Source organism: Diadema antillarum, unplaced genomic scaffold (assembly GCF_040938485.1).
Source record: "Diadema antillarum isolate AM-2024a unplaced genomic scaffold, OU_Dant_1.0 scf00000095, whole genome shotgun sequence".
NCBI lineage: Eukaryota > Metazoa > Echinodermata > Echinoidea > Diadematoida > Diadematidae > Diadema > Diadema antillarum.
In genome coordinates this window covers 2,544,751-2,559,342 of record NW_027270984.1, presented here as the reverse complement: position 1 = coordinate 2,559,342, position 14,592 = coordinate 2,544,751, and the positions used below count along the sequence as shown (strand labels likewise).

Genomic DNA, 14,592 nt, shown 5'->3' with positions numbered 1-14,592 from the left:
ACATCAGAACCGTTTAAAACATAAACATGTGTGTGTGATAAACACCTAGGGTGTGCTGAAAATAAACACAGCATGTGTTTAGTTTCTAAACATGTTTAATATATAAACGCGTCGCAGTGTTTTAAACTGTCACAGAAAAGTGTTTAGTTAGGTGTTTAGAAACTAAACAAATTTTTTACAGTGTACAGTCTGTAGAATTAGTTCTTGTAAAGACTGGGACTATAAGACGCATATCTTATAGTATTGCCATCTTTTGGTATCGATCATGGATTTTCATGTATTATCTGTTGTTTGTTCTATCACATGTCCCTGTTCATGATGTCGGTTTCCTGTATTGTTCTTTTCCTCGTTCACATTATGATTTTAGCTGCACTGTCGCTACTTTCCTGTTTGCTATTTTCGTAGGCATGTTTTGGGCGGTGCTGTCAAGGGATAAACAATGCCTTTAGTGATTGCAAATTTTACCTTTTTGTATACTATCTGTCCTTTGATTATTTTATACCGTTAAGGGGAAAAAAGAGAGAACTAAAACTATTACATCTAAATGAATCGTAAAACTGTAGAAATGTTTTGTAATGTGCGTATGATATCGGATGAAATGAACGAAATGTCTATTTCAAATCAGAGAACACGCTTTTGATGGTCTATTCGTTAGTTTGCATTGAAAGGACACTTCAGCCGAACTGCCAGTTACGCAGTGTAATAGGAAGGAAGTGGCATAAGAGGGTATTTTCGTTGCTGTTGTTTTGGCATCGAGTGGAAAAAAAAAACACCGCCTTCTCAGGAAATAAGTCATGTGTGCGTGAAAGTTATATGGTACAGCAGGCTGTCATCACCACCAACACGAGTTGAACAGTTGAATCAGTACATATTTTTTTCTCCTATTCAGGCTGAACGTGGCTATGTGTTTTTGCTATAATATTGATGGCCGTTAAATTCTACGTTTGGTGGTGCGAGACTCCTCGTTGGGAGCTCTGCATTTGCTTTATGCCACCTGCAATGTACAAAGTAATATTACAGATGAAAGAAACAGAACCAGAGAGGGGGAAGATAAAACAATATATATATATATATATATATATATATATATATATATATATATATATATATATGTATATATATATATATATATATATATATATATATATATATATATATATATATCATATATATATTCCGCTAACGCGAGGTGTATGTGCGCAAAAATGTCTTTGATCGCTATACAGAAATCAAACGCTTGGCAAGTAATGGAGAAAGTGTAGAGAATGAGAATTGTTTTTCCTCCACTGATCTCAATCGGAAGGACAGTCAATAGAGGTGATTATGTTCTGTCCGTCATGTTGCATATAAAATGAGAGATGAAGTACGTTCCATTAGGTTTTTATGGGACAGGAATTTCCCTGTGACTGAGTTTCAAACTGGATATTTGCAGAGAGTAACATTCACATAATACATGAGCAAATGACACAACGTTGACTCCGTGTGCTCATTTCCGTTATATACGCCTACACGGATGTGAAATGGATGTTCAAGTGAAAGTCTATTGAGATAGGGTTAGTGAGAAGCTACGTGCGCATTATATCTCAAGAGATGTACTATACGTTTGTCGAAACATAGTGATGGCAATATTCTAATAAGGAGAATCACTCTTCGACGTTCCACTCACAAAGAGATGGCCTTCCTGTTTTAAGTTTCGAAATTTAAATACAAATAGTGATGGAAGAAAATTATTATTCAGAGGGGAGAGGGCAATGTTCAGGTCCGAGTCCCACTGGTTCCCTTTTTCCGACATGTTTGTTAATTTAAAGTTCGTCTGTGGCGATCTTAACAAATTTAATTTGTAGAGGGAGACACACTGAAGAAACTCGCACCTGAAAAATAGTGATGTCGGAACAAAACTTAAGAAATAATTAGGTGTCATTGTTATGCTAGGAGGGCATCTACTCTGACAACATTTCACTGGCATGATGCTGTCAAGATAGCTGGCATAGTATTGCTGTTGTCGTTTTTGTTCCTGAAAGCAGAAATATTCTAAACAATGCAGGCCAGCTATTAGGTTTTTTTTTTTTTTTTTTTGATTAATTATAGCATAATTGGTTGTGCAATCGTGTTACACCATCAAGTAAAAAAAAAATGACGTAAGAGCAAAAATAATTTTTTTTGAGAACAGTCATTGTTTGTAATCTGGTAGTAGCATCAAAGATCCTGCAAGGAGTACGAGGGTGTGATTACTAGCTGCAAAGTAGTGTTTGTAAAATGACAAGATGTGACGCTACACATAAATTTTCTACAGAGACGTTAGAGAATTTATAAATGTACACAGGACTTGTACAGCGGGCAGATTCTGTTAGATCATATCTCTTCGATAGTTGGAGTGACTCCAGGTAAAAACGATAGAACCTAAAAACTCTAAAACAAGCAAATAAACAAACAAGTGTTTCATCACCGCAACCACAAATCGTTGAAACCCTTTGAAAAAGTCCCCTTTTATAAGAACTTTTAAAAAAATAGCGAAATTGGCCAAAAAACAATGGCAGAAACTCCAAGAAGAACAAAAAATAAAATAAGAAAGAAACTATGCAAGTTTCACGTGTTATCACCAAATGGTGATATTGGTATCAGCAACTACTCACGGGAATAAGAGTTGGTGATAACGGCATTGATTAGCCCTCTACGTTTTTTGCATGGTTTGTACAAAATAATACAAACAAGCAAGTGGTTTTGTCGAAAACCCAGGAAGTACAATCCAAGTTGATGTAAAGAATGCGACTGACATAATTGGCTTTATCGTGACGATATTGGCATATACATACGCTTATTATGTCTTTGCTATTATGATATCACAATTTTGTTGAACAAGTTTAAAATCAATTCTTTAACTTTCTTGCTGAAACCTACATCTAGTCTCTTTTACAGCACTCGTAATCAACGCTGATCGACAGGGCGGTGGTCGTATCATTGGTGCGTACATAATTATTATGAGTGATCCATGTGTACGGGGTTGCGACTGCCTCCAAACATATTTACAGGGCGCAGTTGATTCTATGCCCCGGGCACAGTAAATCATGACGTCATTTTGATCAAAAATGGGGCACAGCTATTTTCATGACTCCACTTTTAACCAGTCAGATGAGAGGAATCTACATATGAGGCATATAAATATATATATATATATAATATAAAACCCTACCTCTTGTCTTGACGTTTGACAACATTCAAACAGGAGTGACGTTTTTCCTTCCTTGCACAATTGAACAGTAGGTGCAATACGAAATGTGTCCTTCGATTTCAAAGGCATGAAGCACAAGCCATTTAAAGCTAATACCCAGATCTTAGGTGACATTTATTTCAGAGGATCAATTATGTCTGCTATTCAAGTAAAGATGTACTCCATTCTGCTTTGGTTTGGCCTTTATGAGCTCGTACTTATATCTGGCGAGCCAAAACACCAGGGCTAGTGTTTTGTGTGGGCTTGTAATGAGCTCCGCATATAAGGCGTCGCATGACGAGTTTTATTGTAGGAGGGAAGGCTTGAACGGAATTCGGCAAATAGGGTTACTGAAATTGAACCCATAGTGGTCTGTCACACCATCCTTACACTGCTGTAGTTCCTCTTTTACTATCTTTGAAAATCAGTATTATTGTTTTTAATCATTGGCAGGCCCTTCTTCCTCTGACAATCCCCAGGCTTATGTTTTATTGTAGCAAAGACGACGATAAAAAAAAAAAAATAATGAATATGGTATCATTAATCTAGGGTAGCTTTCAAGCTAGTGTTAGCTCAGTGTGGCATAGTGGATACAACTCCCGACTTCCGATCGGAGGATCCGAGTTCGAATCCGGCCCAGTGCTTACGTCCTTGGACAAGATGTTTTTACCCACCATGTCCCTCTCAACCAAGGTGTATAAATGGGTACCTTCCAACGCTAGGGTAATAGGGGCTATCATTATCCCCAGGTACTCATTTTTACTAGCGGGTAGAAAGGGACGCTGTGGGTGAAAACGTCCTTTTAAACATGCGTGTAGCAGAACTCGAACGTGGAACCTCCGGGAGCTCCGTTTCAAAGTCAACAGTCTTTTCCATCATACCGTAGTGCCCAAATAACAATTCCAAAAAGATTAGTTGGTGGGAATTGCTGTTTCTTTCTTGTCGACATTGAATTGAATCCCAAAGATTTAGTATAAATTGATACTGAATCTAAGTGAAAGCATTCAAACAGAAGACTACTAATGAACGATTCCATTGCTGGTCCATCTTACTTTATGCGCCGCGGGTAAGATGCTTTTTTTGGGGGGAAATACGAGAATAATGTGATAACACAGGCAAGTCATTTTTAGGGTCTTCTTTTTTTTTTTTTGCTATTACTATGCGAGAAATCCCGGGTAAGTTTCCTTTTTTTTTTCACTTGCCATGGTATTCGTTATAATGCAGATCAAGCATAAAATCTTATTTATGGGGGGGGGGGGATTATCAGCATGAAAATAAAAAACTTCTGACACTCTCTCCGAAAACAAACAAACATATTCTTTCCATTCTTATAACTCGCCAATTCTTGAGGCTAGCGAATTATGAATAAGGCTATAGAGAACAGGAGTATTTTATTAAAATATCATCGCTGTCATGAACTGGCTTCACCTCATTTGTCGTGCCCTGTATGAAGTGAGTGCCGAGCTTTTAAATCCCAGGCTGTAGTTCTTTCTGTTTTTCATTTAGTAATTCACAATAGTGCAAATAAGGCACATTAAACGATCTTATTCATGGACAGTAAATAGCAAAAAAAAAGTCAAACAAACAAAGACAAAACCAAGGAAAAAAAGCAAAAAAAGAAAGAACAACCTCTGTAACTATCTATAAAAAAAAAACAAATAACACAAACAAAACCAATTACTTACGAACAAATAAACCAGATTCTTTAAGGCAAGTTTCTAGTCCTGTATAATTATCCTGCTAATCTCCTCCAGTTAGATACATGATCATGACAGTGTGTCAAGACATGTCAAGAGGTATATGCTAAAACAATAATACTGAACAGTGCTGGCGCATCCACTTGAAAGAATTCTCGTATCACTTGAAAGCATTTGCGGATAATAATATAACTTCTTCAGTTGATGACAAATATAGATATGAATCATATCATTCTCTAAAGAACTTTGTATCGATTATCTCCTTCTTCCACCACCAAGACTGATACAGCTTTAGACTGCCTGGTTGTTTCTATTATCCATCATTGTATATCAGTAGACAAGTTCTCTGAATCACTAACACGTGGGAAAACTCCACAACGACAGGAAATTGTTCGTATTGTATCAACTGGGCCCCATTGTGACGTAATCACTCATTCGGAAGCAAGAAGGCGGAGGGTGGGCTACCAGAGTGATTTCCTCTTTCTTCATTTTGCATGCACAGACACAGACAACCTCCCTCCTGTCAACCAACGCGTATACCAGTGATCACGATTCTCATTAATAATCATTAATAAATCGCTGCTTTTATTTCATTAGACACAAGACTGGCGGAAAGATGAAGGCGTTGAGTGTTTGGTTGTATCATTCTCTTTGTCTATTTTCTGGACACCGTCTGGATTTTTTTCCTTTTGGTTTTGTTTGTTTTAAAGACTATGGTAAGTAGGACTCTCCTTGGTGGTTGGTGACAGTTGCCTATGGTGATTTGGAGAGTGGTGAATTGATATTGGTTCTCTTGAATCAGCGGCTCATTTTCTCCCACGTACAATGATAATCGTAAAACAGAGAGATTTTGCCGTCATTATTCTTTGATAATCATTCCACGACATCATCGTTAACTTGATCACCACCATTAATGCCACACTCATCACATCATGCTTTTTCCTCACTTTCAGTAACTCTGTTCTCACCAATATATACCAATATTATACTATTGTTATCATTTCACTGTTTTAGATTTCCTCGATTTGATTTGATTTTGATTTGATTTTGATTTACAAGACCAGAGACTATTCCTCTGCTCGGACAGCCCGGTTCAAAAGAATTTGGTTTTCAGTGGCAGAATGGGGTCTTAGGTGACGGAATAAAAGGATAAACATTTATACATAAACCATTAATTATCTAACATGGGCACAAGAAATGACAAGAAGTATATATAATATATATATATATATATATATATATATATATATATATATATATATACATAATCATAAAATTGATATGTATATATATTTTTTCTTTTTTTCGGAGAGAATTTAATGTAGTTACCGGGGTTTCGTTTTTTTTTTTTTTTTTTTTTTTTTTTTTTTTTTTTTGCTGCTCGGGCTCCGTGAAAAAGATCGGATGCTTGATCTGTATTACTATGAACTCCAATTGAAAAAAAAAAGGAACTATACCCTTGGATTTGCCGACACGGCGTCACTTACGTTTTACCAGGGAGGTGAGACTACTGGTTTTACGAAGCAAGCCGCACCACCACCACTGAGCTGAAGCCAATTCCTGGCAGTGACACGAGGATATGTGTTTAATGGTCTGCCCCGATTTCTAGGATTTCAAACCACCTATACCATGTATACCCTTTGACTTCTTTGAGCCTTCGTTTACCTTTGTGACTGTTTTCATTTCATTCCCCTTACTTTGAAGCTCGAAGCAAAACTGAATCAATCACGACCCCTCTGTCTTATCAAGAGTGAATTATGTCATTCTTTCTGAGGTATCCCCTCATGAGTAAGTACTTGCCAGTGCTTGTGTGAATACGAAAGTACAGCAATTACTTTTAATGGTACCGAGTTCGCTGTTGATTTCAATATGTCAGGTTTGCGGGCAATAGGGCGGAAATAAATGTCGTTATTTGTCAATGGGATGATTTAGATAAGTGAGCATATATATTTATAGCAATGACGAGAAGTTAAACGGTGATGGGAGAGTAACTAAGTACTTTTGCAAAGTTTGGTCATTTTAAAGGAGTGGTAAAAACTACTCTATTTATTTTCTTACACAAGCCTAAATGTTTATAGCCATTAAAAAAAACCGCATTAATTATTTTATGTTTATTTGTTTGTTTCGAGTATTGATTCCTTGTTTGATTTGTAGAGTTAATTCACCTCTGCTAAATCTTTCGGATTTCTCAGTACAAACCGAAGTACATGTACAGGTATAAATACTCGAGGATCAGACTAAATATGTAGCGTTGGATGGCTGCCGATACATTATGATGTGCTCGCATTAAGTAGATGGTGGGGAAAAGACCGATTCTCGTCTCTTCTGACGTGCGAACAACTTAATTCAATCTGATCTCTCCATGTTGTTCAACAACAAAATAACAAAAACAATAACAACAGCAACAACAACAGTTAAATAGATAAAATCACCACCTAATATCATCTAAAGGTCAACACTTTTGCGCACTTATCAGAACATATCATGTTCCCCCTTAAAGGTGTTGTGTACCATAGAGAGCAGTGGTTCAAAAAGAGCTTTGAGATATTGGTTTTGATGCATATGTGTAGGTCAGTTGTATCACAGAACATCCTACATATAAAAATTTTGTAATAAAGCCTAAGATACATGGATATATACCTTTTTTCCCACTAAACCATAACTCTAGACGGTTTAGTCCAGAAATATTGTTATTATAACTTTTGTTTACATTTTTTTACATTTAGTATTATTTATTTATTTATTTATTTATTCAAAATTTCATGTGTGTTCACAAAATAGGAGTGCATACAAAATGTATGCAAGTACATCTCATATAGCCAAGACAGTATACATTGATAAGAAGCAGTTACAGAAATAGTATACAACTCTAAGAGAGCTATACATTATTCAAGGTAACGAACACGCAAAGGAATTGCAACATAAGCTTAAAGCTTGAAAATCGTTGCAACCCCCGTGCACACAATCTATATGCTTGCAAATATTTAAATAATGAGTTGGGGGGGGGGGTATTTACAAAGAGAGGAACATGAGGGGGAAAGAAGAAATGCATGTGTGGTGCCTATTTGTCCTGTCGGACATTGACAAGAGAGAACAAAAAAAAAATAAAGTGTCAAGTCATTATAAGCGAATTCTACTGATTTCTCATAAATCCCATTCAAATGTCGATTTCGGGGGAAATATATTATCGAATATTGATTATTCTGATTCCAATTTTTACATTGGTTGTTTCTATCTTGAAGCACTAAAACTGAGTTTTTGTTTCACCTGCAAATGGTAAACGCTGCCTTTGATAATTATTTCAAATAATGCAATTTCAGGGGTACGATTTACTTTTCATGAAAAAAAAAAACGCTTTTCGAGGAAAGAAGCTATCATGCCCATGAACATAAAAGAAGAAAAACAGAAATAGGACAAGAAGAAGAGTGAGAAGGTCCGAGGGAAGGAGAAGAAGATGCACAAGATGATAAAAACAAAGAAGAGGAGGAGGAGAAGTAGGAGAGTAGGAGGAAGAAGCGAGGGCGAAGATGAAGAAGAAAAGTTGTCACACACGCACCTGATTGCCCTTGTGCATTGCCCAGAGTCCGCCACACTGCTTGCCGCCAAAGAAAGTAAAAGCAGGACGAACAGCCCAACGCTGTACTTGAGCAGCCTCATGGTCGCCTACATTATCATGCATCAAAAATTAGAGAGAGAAAAAAAAAGTCACACACAGGATATCACGGAGCATCTTTTATCTAATCTCCACTCTGTGTTCATGAGCTAGACGTAACCATGGTAACACCAGATGCTAACTATTCGATACTATACGAGTTAAAGCAGACAATCTAAACAAACCATTTCCCCCCCTTAAAATCCAATTTTACACTGTTACGAAGCCAGCTTTAACTTGGAGTGGAATTTGACTTCAAATCATTGTCATTCACTGTTGATGTGTAACAACCTTCTGTAGGTGACTATTATATCATGAGGATGCATTGCAAATTACTTAAGATGGATTTAAGACCATTCAAATCCAATATAAGATAATCAGTGTCAGCAATGACCAATTGAAAGGAATAAATGCAGAGTGTGAAAAATACTGTAAGTCTATGAAGTCGTGCTATAGGGCTGCTCAAACCATTCTTTATGATGATTATTCTCTATAGGTGGTTATCATAGAAATGATAATTATAGAAACCGTGTGTTTGATTGATTTGACATATTTTATTTCTCTTTTGTTTTCTGACATTTCTATGTATAGGGAGATTAATTTCACTCCTATAGCTTACCTACAATGTTAACATTTTTTTCCCATTCGCTTAGCGACTCATCGTTTTAGGTATCTCATTAACCTTTGCGAACCAAACCAATTTGTACCATTATAGTAGACACAGCCAGTAGTGAAGTGGGGAAATAAAATAACATGCCAAATGCTTGCCTCTTATTGCCCGACTATCTCGATCTCATTGTTGTTGCAACGTTGATTTTCGCTTTTTTAAGATTAATGGCGCACTTGAACAAGTTAAGGCTATGCCTTGGATCATCTAGCAGATTTATGATCATTGCAGAGCGCTTTTCACTTGATAATTAACCCTATACCATTTAATACCATAGACTTCGTATTCAATTAAAGGTGTTATCAGATGACGAGGTATATGGAGGTCCAGAAAAGTATTACATGAACCTCATGGTGTCATTTTCGTCCTCACAGTTCGTTTGGAATATACATAAATACATATACATATATATATACTCCTAGATGGGTCATTTGGAAGACATTTCCATTTGTTTTATATGCAAATTTTTATATACATGTTCAATGGCAGTTTACGCAATGGAGACACGAAAATTGTCTCCCTATAAATGACCAGTTGTCTCCCTAATGAAGACACTTCCCCCCAATATGTCTCCCTAAGGTGCCAACTAGGGATATATATAATATATATATATTCAATAATGTAGATTGCACCTTTCGCAGACAGTGAAAAAAAATGTGTACTAAGTGTGGTCAGCAGTAAAACGCGAATTGAATGGAATATCACACCTGAAAATTAAGACACAAAAATGTCTTTTTTTAAAGGTTTTATGTCTCCTTAATGAATTGCTTATAATTCTATATGATTGTCTCCCTAAAGGTGCCATCCAAAGAAAAAAAAAGGCAGATATGTAGGTAGGCTCCTATATACAAGTTAGAAATATATGACGATACCATTCCTCTGTTGACATGCAATGTCCATACAAAGTGTATAGGTCTTGATGTGAAGTAACAATGCAGTGCTCATCCAGTTTACCTGTCCTTATGGCACATCAGAAAAATAATAAATGATATTTTGGCTGAGGTCTGGGGAACTGGCCAATATACGTATCACATAATTATATAATTTTTCCCGGGGAGATTTTTGTAGCATGGGTCGACCCCAGCAAACTGGACGGATGTAGTTGGAAAGTATCATAGGGCTTTCATGCCTATAACCCAGAATATAGTTCTGGGTGGGTGGAGATGGCGGATGACCTAACTTTATCTCCTATGATGGATTAGCTGGGAACACAGCGATAAAAATGAACCGTTGCCATAGCAACGCCCTCTCCCAGTTTAAAGGTCCAGTTTACCTTTGGGAGCAGTGATTTCAAAAATGTTCAAGATATCATATTTGATTCATATGTGCAGGTCTGTTGTATCACAAAACATCCTACCATATAAAATGTTTGCAATAAAGCCTAAAATATAAGGAGATATCAGTGTTTTTCTCAATAAATCGTAACTGTAGACGGTTTAGTCTGGAAACATTCTTAATAATATAACTATTGTTCACAGTCTGTGTATTTAACAACACTTAAAATCGATTATACGATTCAATTTTTACAGTGGTTGTTTCTATCCCTAACTCACATGCATTTTAGAACTATTTTAAAGCATTAATGCTGGGTTTTGTTTCATCTGTTTCATCTGCAAATGGTAAATTATGCCTTTATTCTCCATCGTCAACGCAAACTATCGGCAAACAAACATGCCCCTTCCGCACTTCCCTGCACTTCCTTTTGAAATCGAACACAGATAACATAATAATCACGGGATAAACAGGCTCATTTAATAACATGAGCCAGCACGCACTGAAACAAAAGAAAAGGAAAAAAATCTACTTCCTATCCACAAAATCCGGACAAACAAGACTTCAGCTAACGCACAATGTCAACTGCGTGTCTGCGGTAGCCTAATGCACATACCTGACTCCACCGCCATTGTCATATCTGTGAGTACGCAATAAGCTACCACCATTATACCCTCAGTAAACTAAGTTCGTAAAGTAAATTGTTAAGCGTATCTATGAATTATTGGTATGTGTGTGTTTGAGTTACATAACTAGTGCATGGGATCATTAATTTGTAGAAAGATTTCAAACACTGCTCTTAGGCCAAGTTCGACAACGAAATCTTACTTATTTTGATTGCCTGGCTTTAGACGATCATTAAGAGGTCTTAAGCAATGAGATAAAAAGGGTCTAACATTATCATTATTATACCAGTTATTCATAAGTTATAGAAAACAATGAATTAATGGCAACGTTATGAATTCAATATTGTGGTTTATAAAGTTAGTATATTTTTTTTAAACTTGCACATTGAAAATATTATTTACAGAGGAAAACTAAAAGGATTTTCAGTAAAGCTTGGTTATAGTGGAGTGAACGTACATTCAAATCAAAACCAGTGTCCCATCAAAAATGCGCGTATATAAATGGCACAGTGAGACAGTAGAACTCGGCGAAAGTTGTATTTGTTTGTTTTTAGTTCTATTACAAGCTGCATTTCAATAAATCATAATAATCAATGCCAAAGCAGTTCCTTACCAGCAGACTCCAAAGAAAAGGGCTCGACTCTTTTTAGGGGAAAGTAATCCGTCAGAGGTAAGTCAATATTCAACACTGGTGGAAGTATGTACCAACTGGCTGCAACTTTATGCACGGTGCGTACGTCACTCTTGGCGCTGCCCCGCTGGTGTCCCATACAATGTCTGACCCAAAAGTGAAACAAAAAAAAAAAATCTAAGGTATCAGGAAGCTACGACAGCAACCAATACATGAAAAAGAAACCCGTTATCGGAAATGTCAAACTCCTGACGGCAGTGGTAGAGAGTGCATCACACACACACACACACACACCACATACACACACCAAAGAGATTTTATAGGGTGGTGTAATCTCTTTGTCACCCACGCACACGCACACACGCACACACGCACGCACACACACACACACACACACACACACACACACACACGGGCTCCACTATACACAGTCATGACAACCTCATAAAGATGAAACACTGAAGGGCTCTTTGAAAGGCTTTGTTTCGATTATGCGTCTGCCTGTAAAATATGTGATTGCGTCCGTCCTCATTATGTGTGTGTGCGTGTGTGTGCGTATGTGTGCGTGCGTGCGTGTGCGTGCGTGTGTGTGTGTGTGTGTGTGTGTGCGTGTGTGTGTGTGTTTATGCGTTAGGTTTTGGGTACATCTTTGAAATATTTGGGACGTTGTGGCAATCCATTCTTCAAAGGACCTTATGATAAAAAATAATTAAATTAAGAAAGCAGTGAAACAATTTATTCCTTCATGATTTCTTTTACTGAAAACAAATATTCATACAATGCACACATTGCTTTAGAACGTGCTTACAAACTTAAACAGTGTAAACAAAACAGTGTGAGCTAAGTTCAAACAGCACAACAGTGCAAAGCCGTTTTTTCAAAATCTCACTGTCAACAGCGGACCAGACTAATAACAACCATCTTTTGTATAACACAATGTGTTCATTTCATTTTTATCACGTCTAATTAGAATGGTAGTTGTTATTTCATATTTCATGACATTACATGATTATACAATGGATATAGAGACACATGGGGTTTGAAATCTGCAGCTGATATGATATGATATAGGTATGTACTCGTGTCATCATGGTCATGAGGCGTATGAATAACCATTTTGATCATCAAATGACATTCGCAACAAAGGAATTACGGAGTTAGCTTATTGTATGCTCTGCCTGTAACACGTGTCAGGTTATACTCAAAATAGTAAGTAGGCTCACTGTTACAGGACACTGAAACCACTACAATGTATATATGGTTCCCAGCTTTCATTTGTCCAGTCCGGTCATGTAGTAAGCTTTATACAGTCACCATTCAAGACTTTGATGATTTCCACTACATTGATATCTTTGCACAACAACAGCAACGAAGGTAAAATAGCATAACTTTTAAACGAAAAAGTTTTGAGCAAAATAATTTGGCAGGAGTATTTCTACTCTAATTACTGACTAACTTCTGTATGAAATGAGAATGATGCGTTAAGTCATGCATGAGTGAACACTACATTGAAGACAAAATGGTCATTGTCGTCCATCTTTTGACCCCCTCACACCTATCCTGATACTTTTTACAGTTAGGTGAGCACAATTTTAGGGGAACAAGACTGTTCTACCTCCATACAACTGCGAATTCAATTGATTTTATTGAAAGACTTGACATCAAACATTGTATAGTGATTCTATTGATTAGCCTGTCAACAAGATGAAATATTTTCTTAGTTTTTTCGGGATTTTTTTTTTGTTTGTTTTTGTTTGTTTTTGTTGGGGGTTGGGGTTGTCGTTTCTTTCAGTTCGGAGAGTAGTCAATGTAACTAAGCAGAGACAACAACAAAAAATGTACGGAATATTGCAAATACATTACCATATATGAGGTTCATACTTGACTTAATATCTTGGGCATTGTTGGGTGGTTAAACATTAATTTTACACTTGTAATCTCTACCGGACGTCTTGAATGAACAATCTCCACTATAATTTGTATATTTTTTTCTTCTTAGAATTGCAAGGTCTATAATACACCCTTTGATTCATGAATAGTTGCAAAACTCTTTGAATACCTATAGCATAATAGAGTAATGAAATTTGTATTAAAAAAACCCACAAAACCATATTTTGCATGTAATCATTACCATGATTCACCGGTGTCATAGAATACTTTTGAATAGAAATGTGATTTACATGCTTATAGATACTACTTTCCGCACTTTTTTTTTTGAGGGGGGGGGGGGGGGGGGAGCGGGGTGGGATATAATATCAGGAATCAATCAGGAAAGTCTCTGGGAAATAACTGGTGTTGGCATTACAGGTAACATAAAAATAAACTAGTCTCTACCATACTTCCGCTATACGGGAATTTCCAAAAGAAAACAATGTCCAATTTATACTTGGCTTGGCAGATACATCGTCATAATTTTGATCACATGCTCTTTTCATCATGATATGTTTCATGGAAGATGATAACATTTTTGGCAAAGATAGCAAAAAAAAAAAAAAAACCCAACAAAAACCAACAACAATCTCGATATGCATGCTTTCTTTCACTTCTTTGGGTATACGTTTCCATTTGCGTAGTCACATTGTAAAAACAGTCGACGTGGTACTTTGGCGGCATCAGTAGCATAAATCGAAAGCATCATAATTTCACACCTATTAAATATTGATATACTGTGCATCCGTTGGGAACCCTTCATCGTCAAGACGGTTGTTATCATACATACGAAACAAGAAGAACACGCGGTGAAACATAATGACATTATCCTACTTTTCGCGTACCCTCATTATAATTTTCTGCACCCTGTATGTAATATGCACGCGTGCGCCCATCTATGATTCACAAT

General features: G+C 36.7%; 1 protein-coding gene across 1 annotated transcript in view; it reads right to left on the bottom strand.

Annotated features, from left to right (window-relative positions):
- Positions 1 to 8,562, bottom strand: part of LOC139718519 (uncharacterized) — a 30,260-nt gene extending 21,698 nt beyond the window's left edge. The window contains exon 1 of the mRNA XM_071629991.1: positions 8,462 to 8,562. Within this exon, the coding sequence (XP_071486092.1) occupies positions 8,462 to 8,562 (101 nt within the window). The remainder of the gene's footprint in view (positions 1 to 8,461) is intronic.
- Positions 8,563 to 14,592: the final 6,030 nt, after the last annotated feature.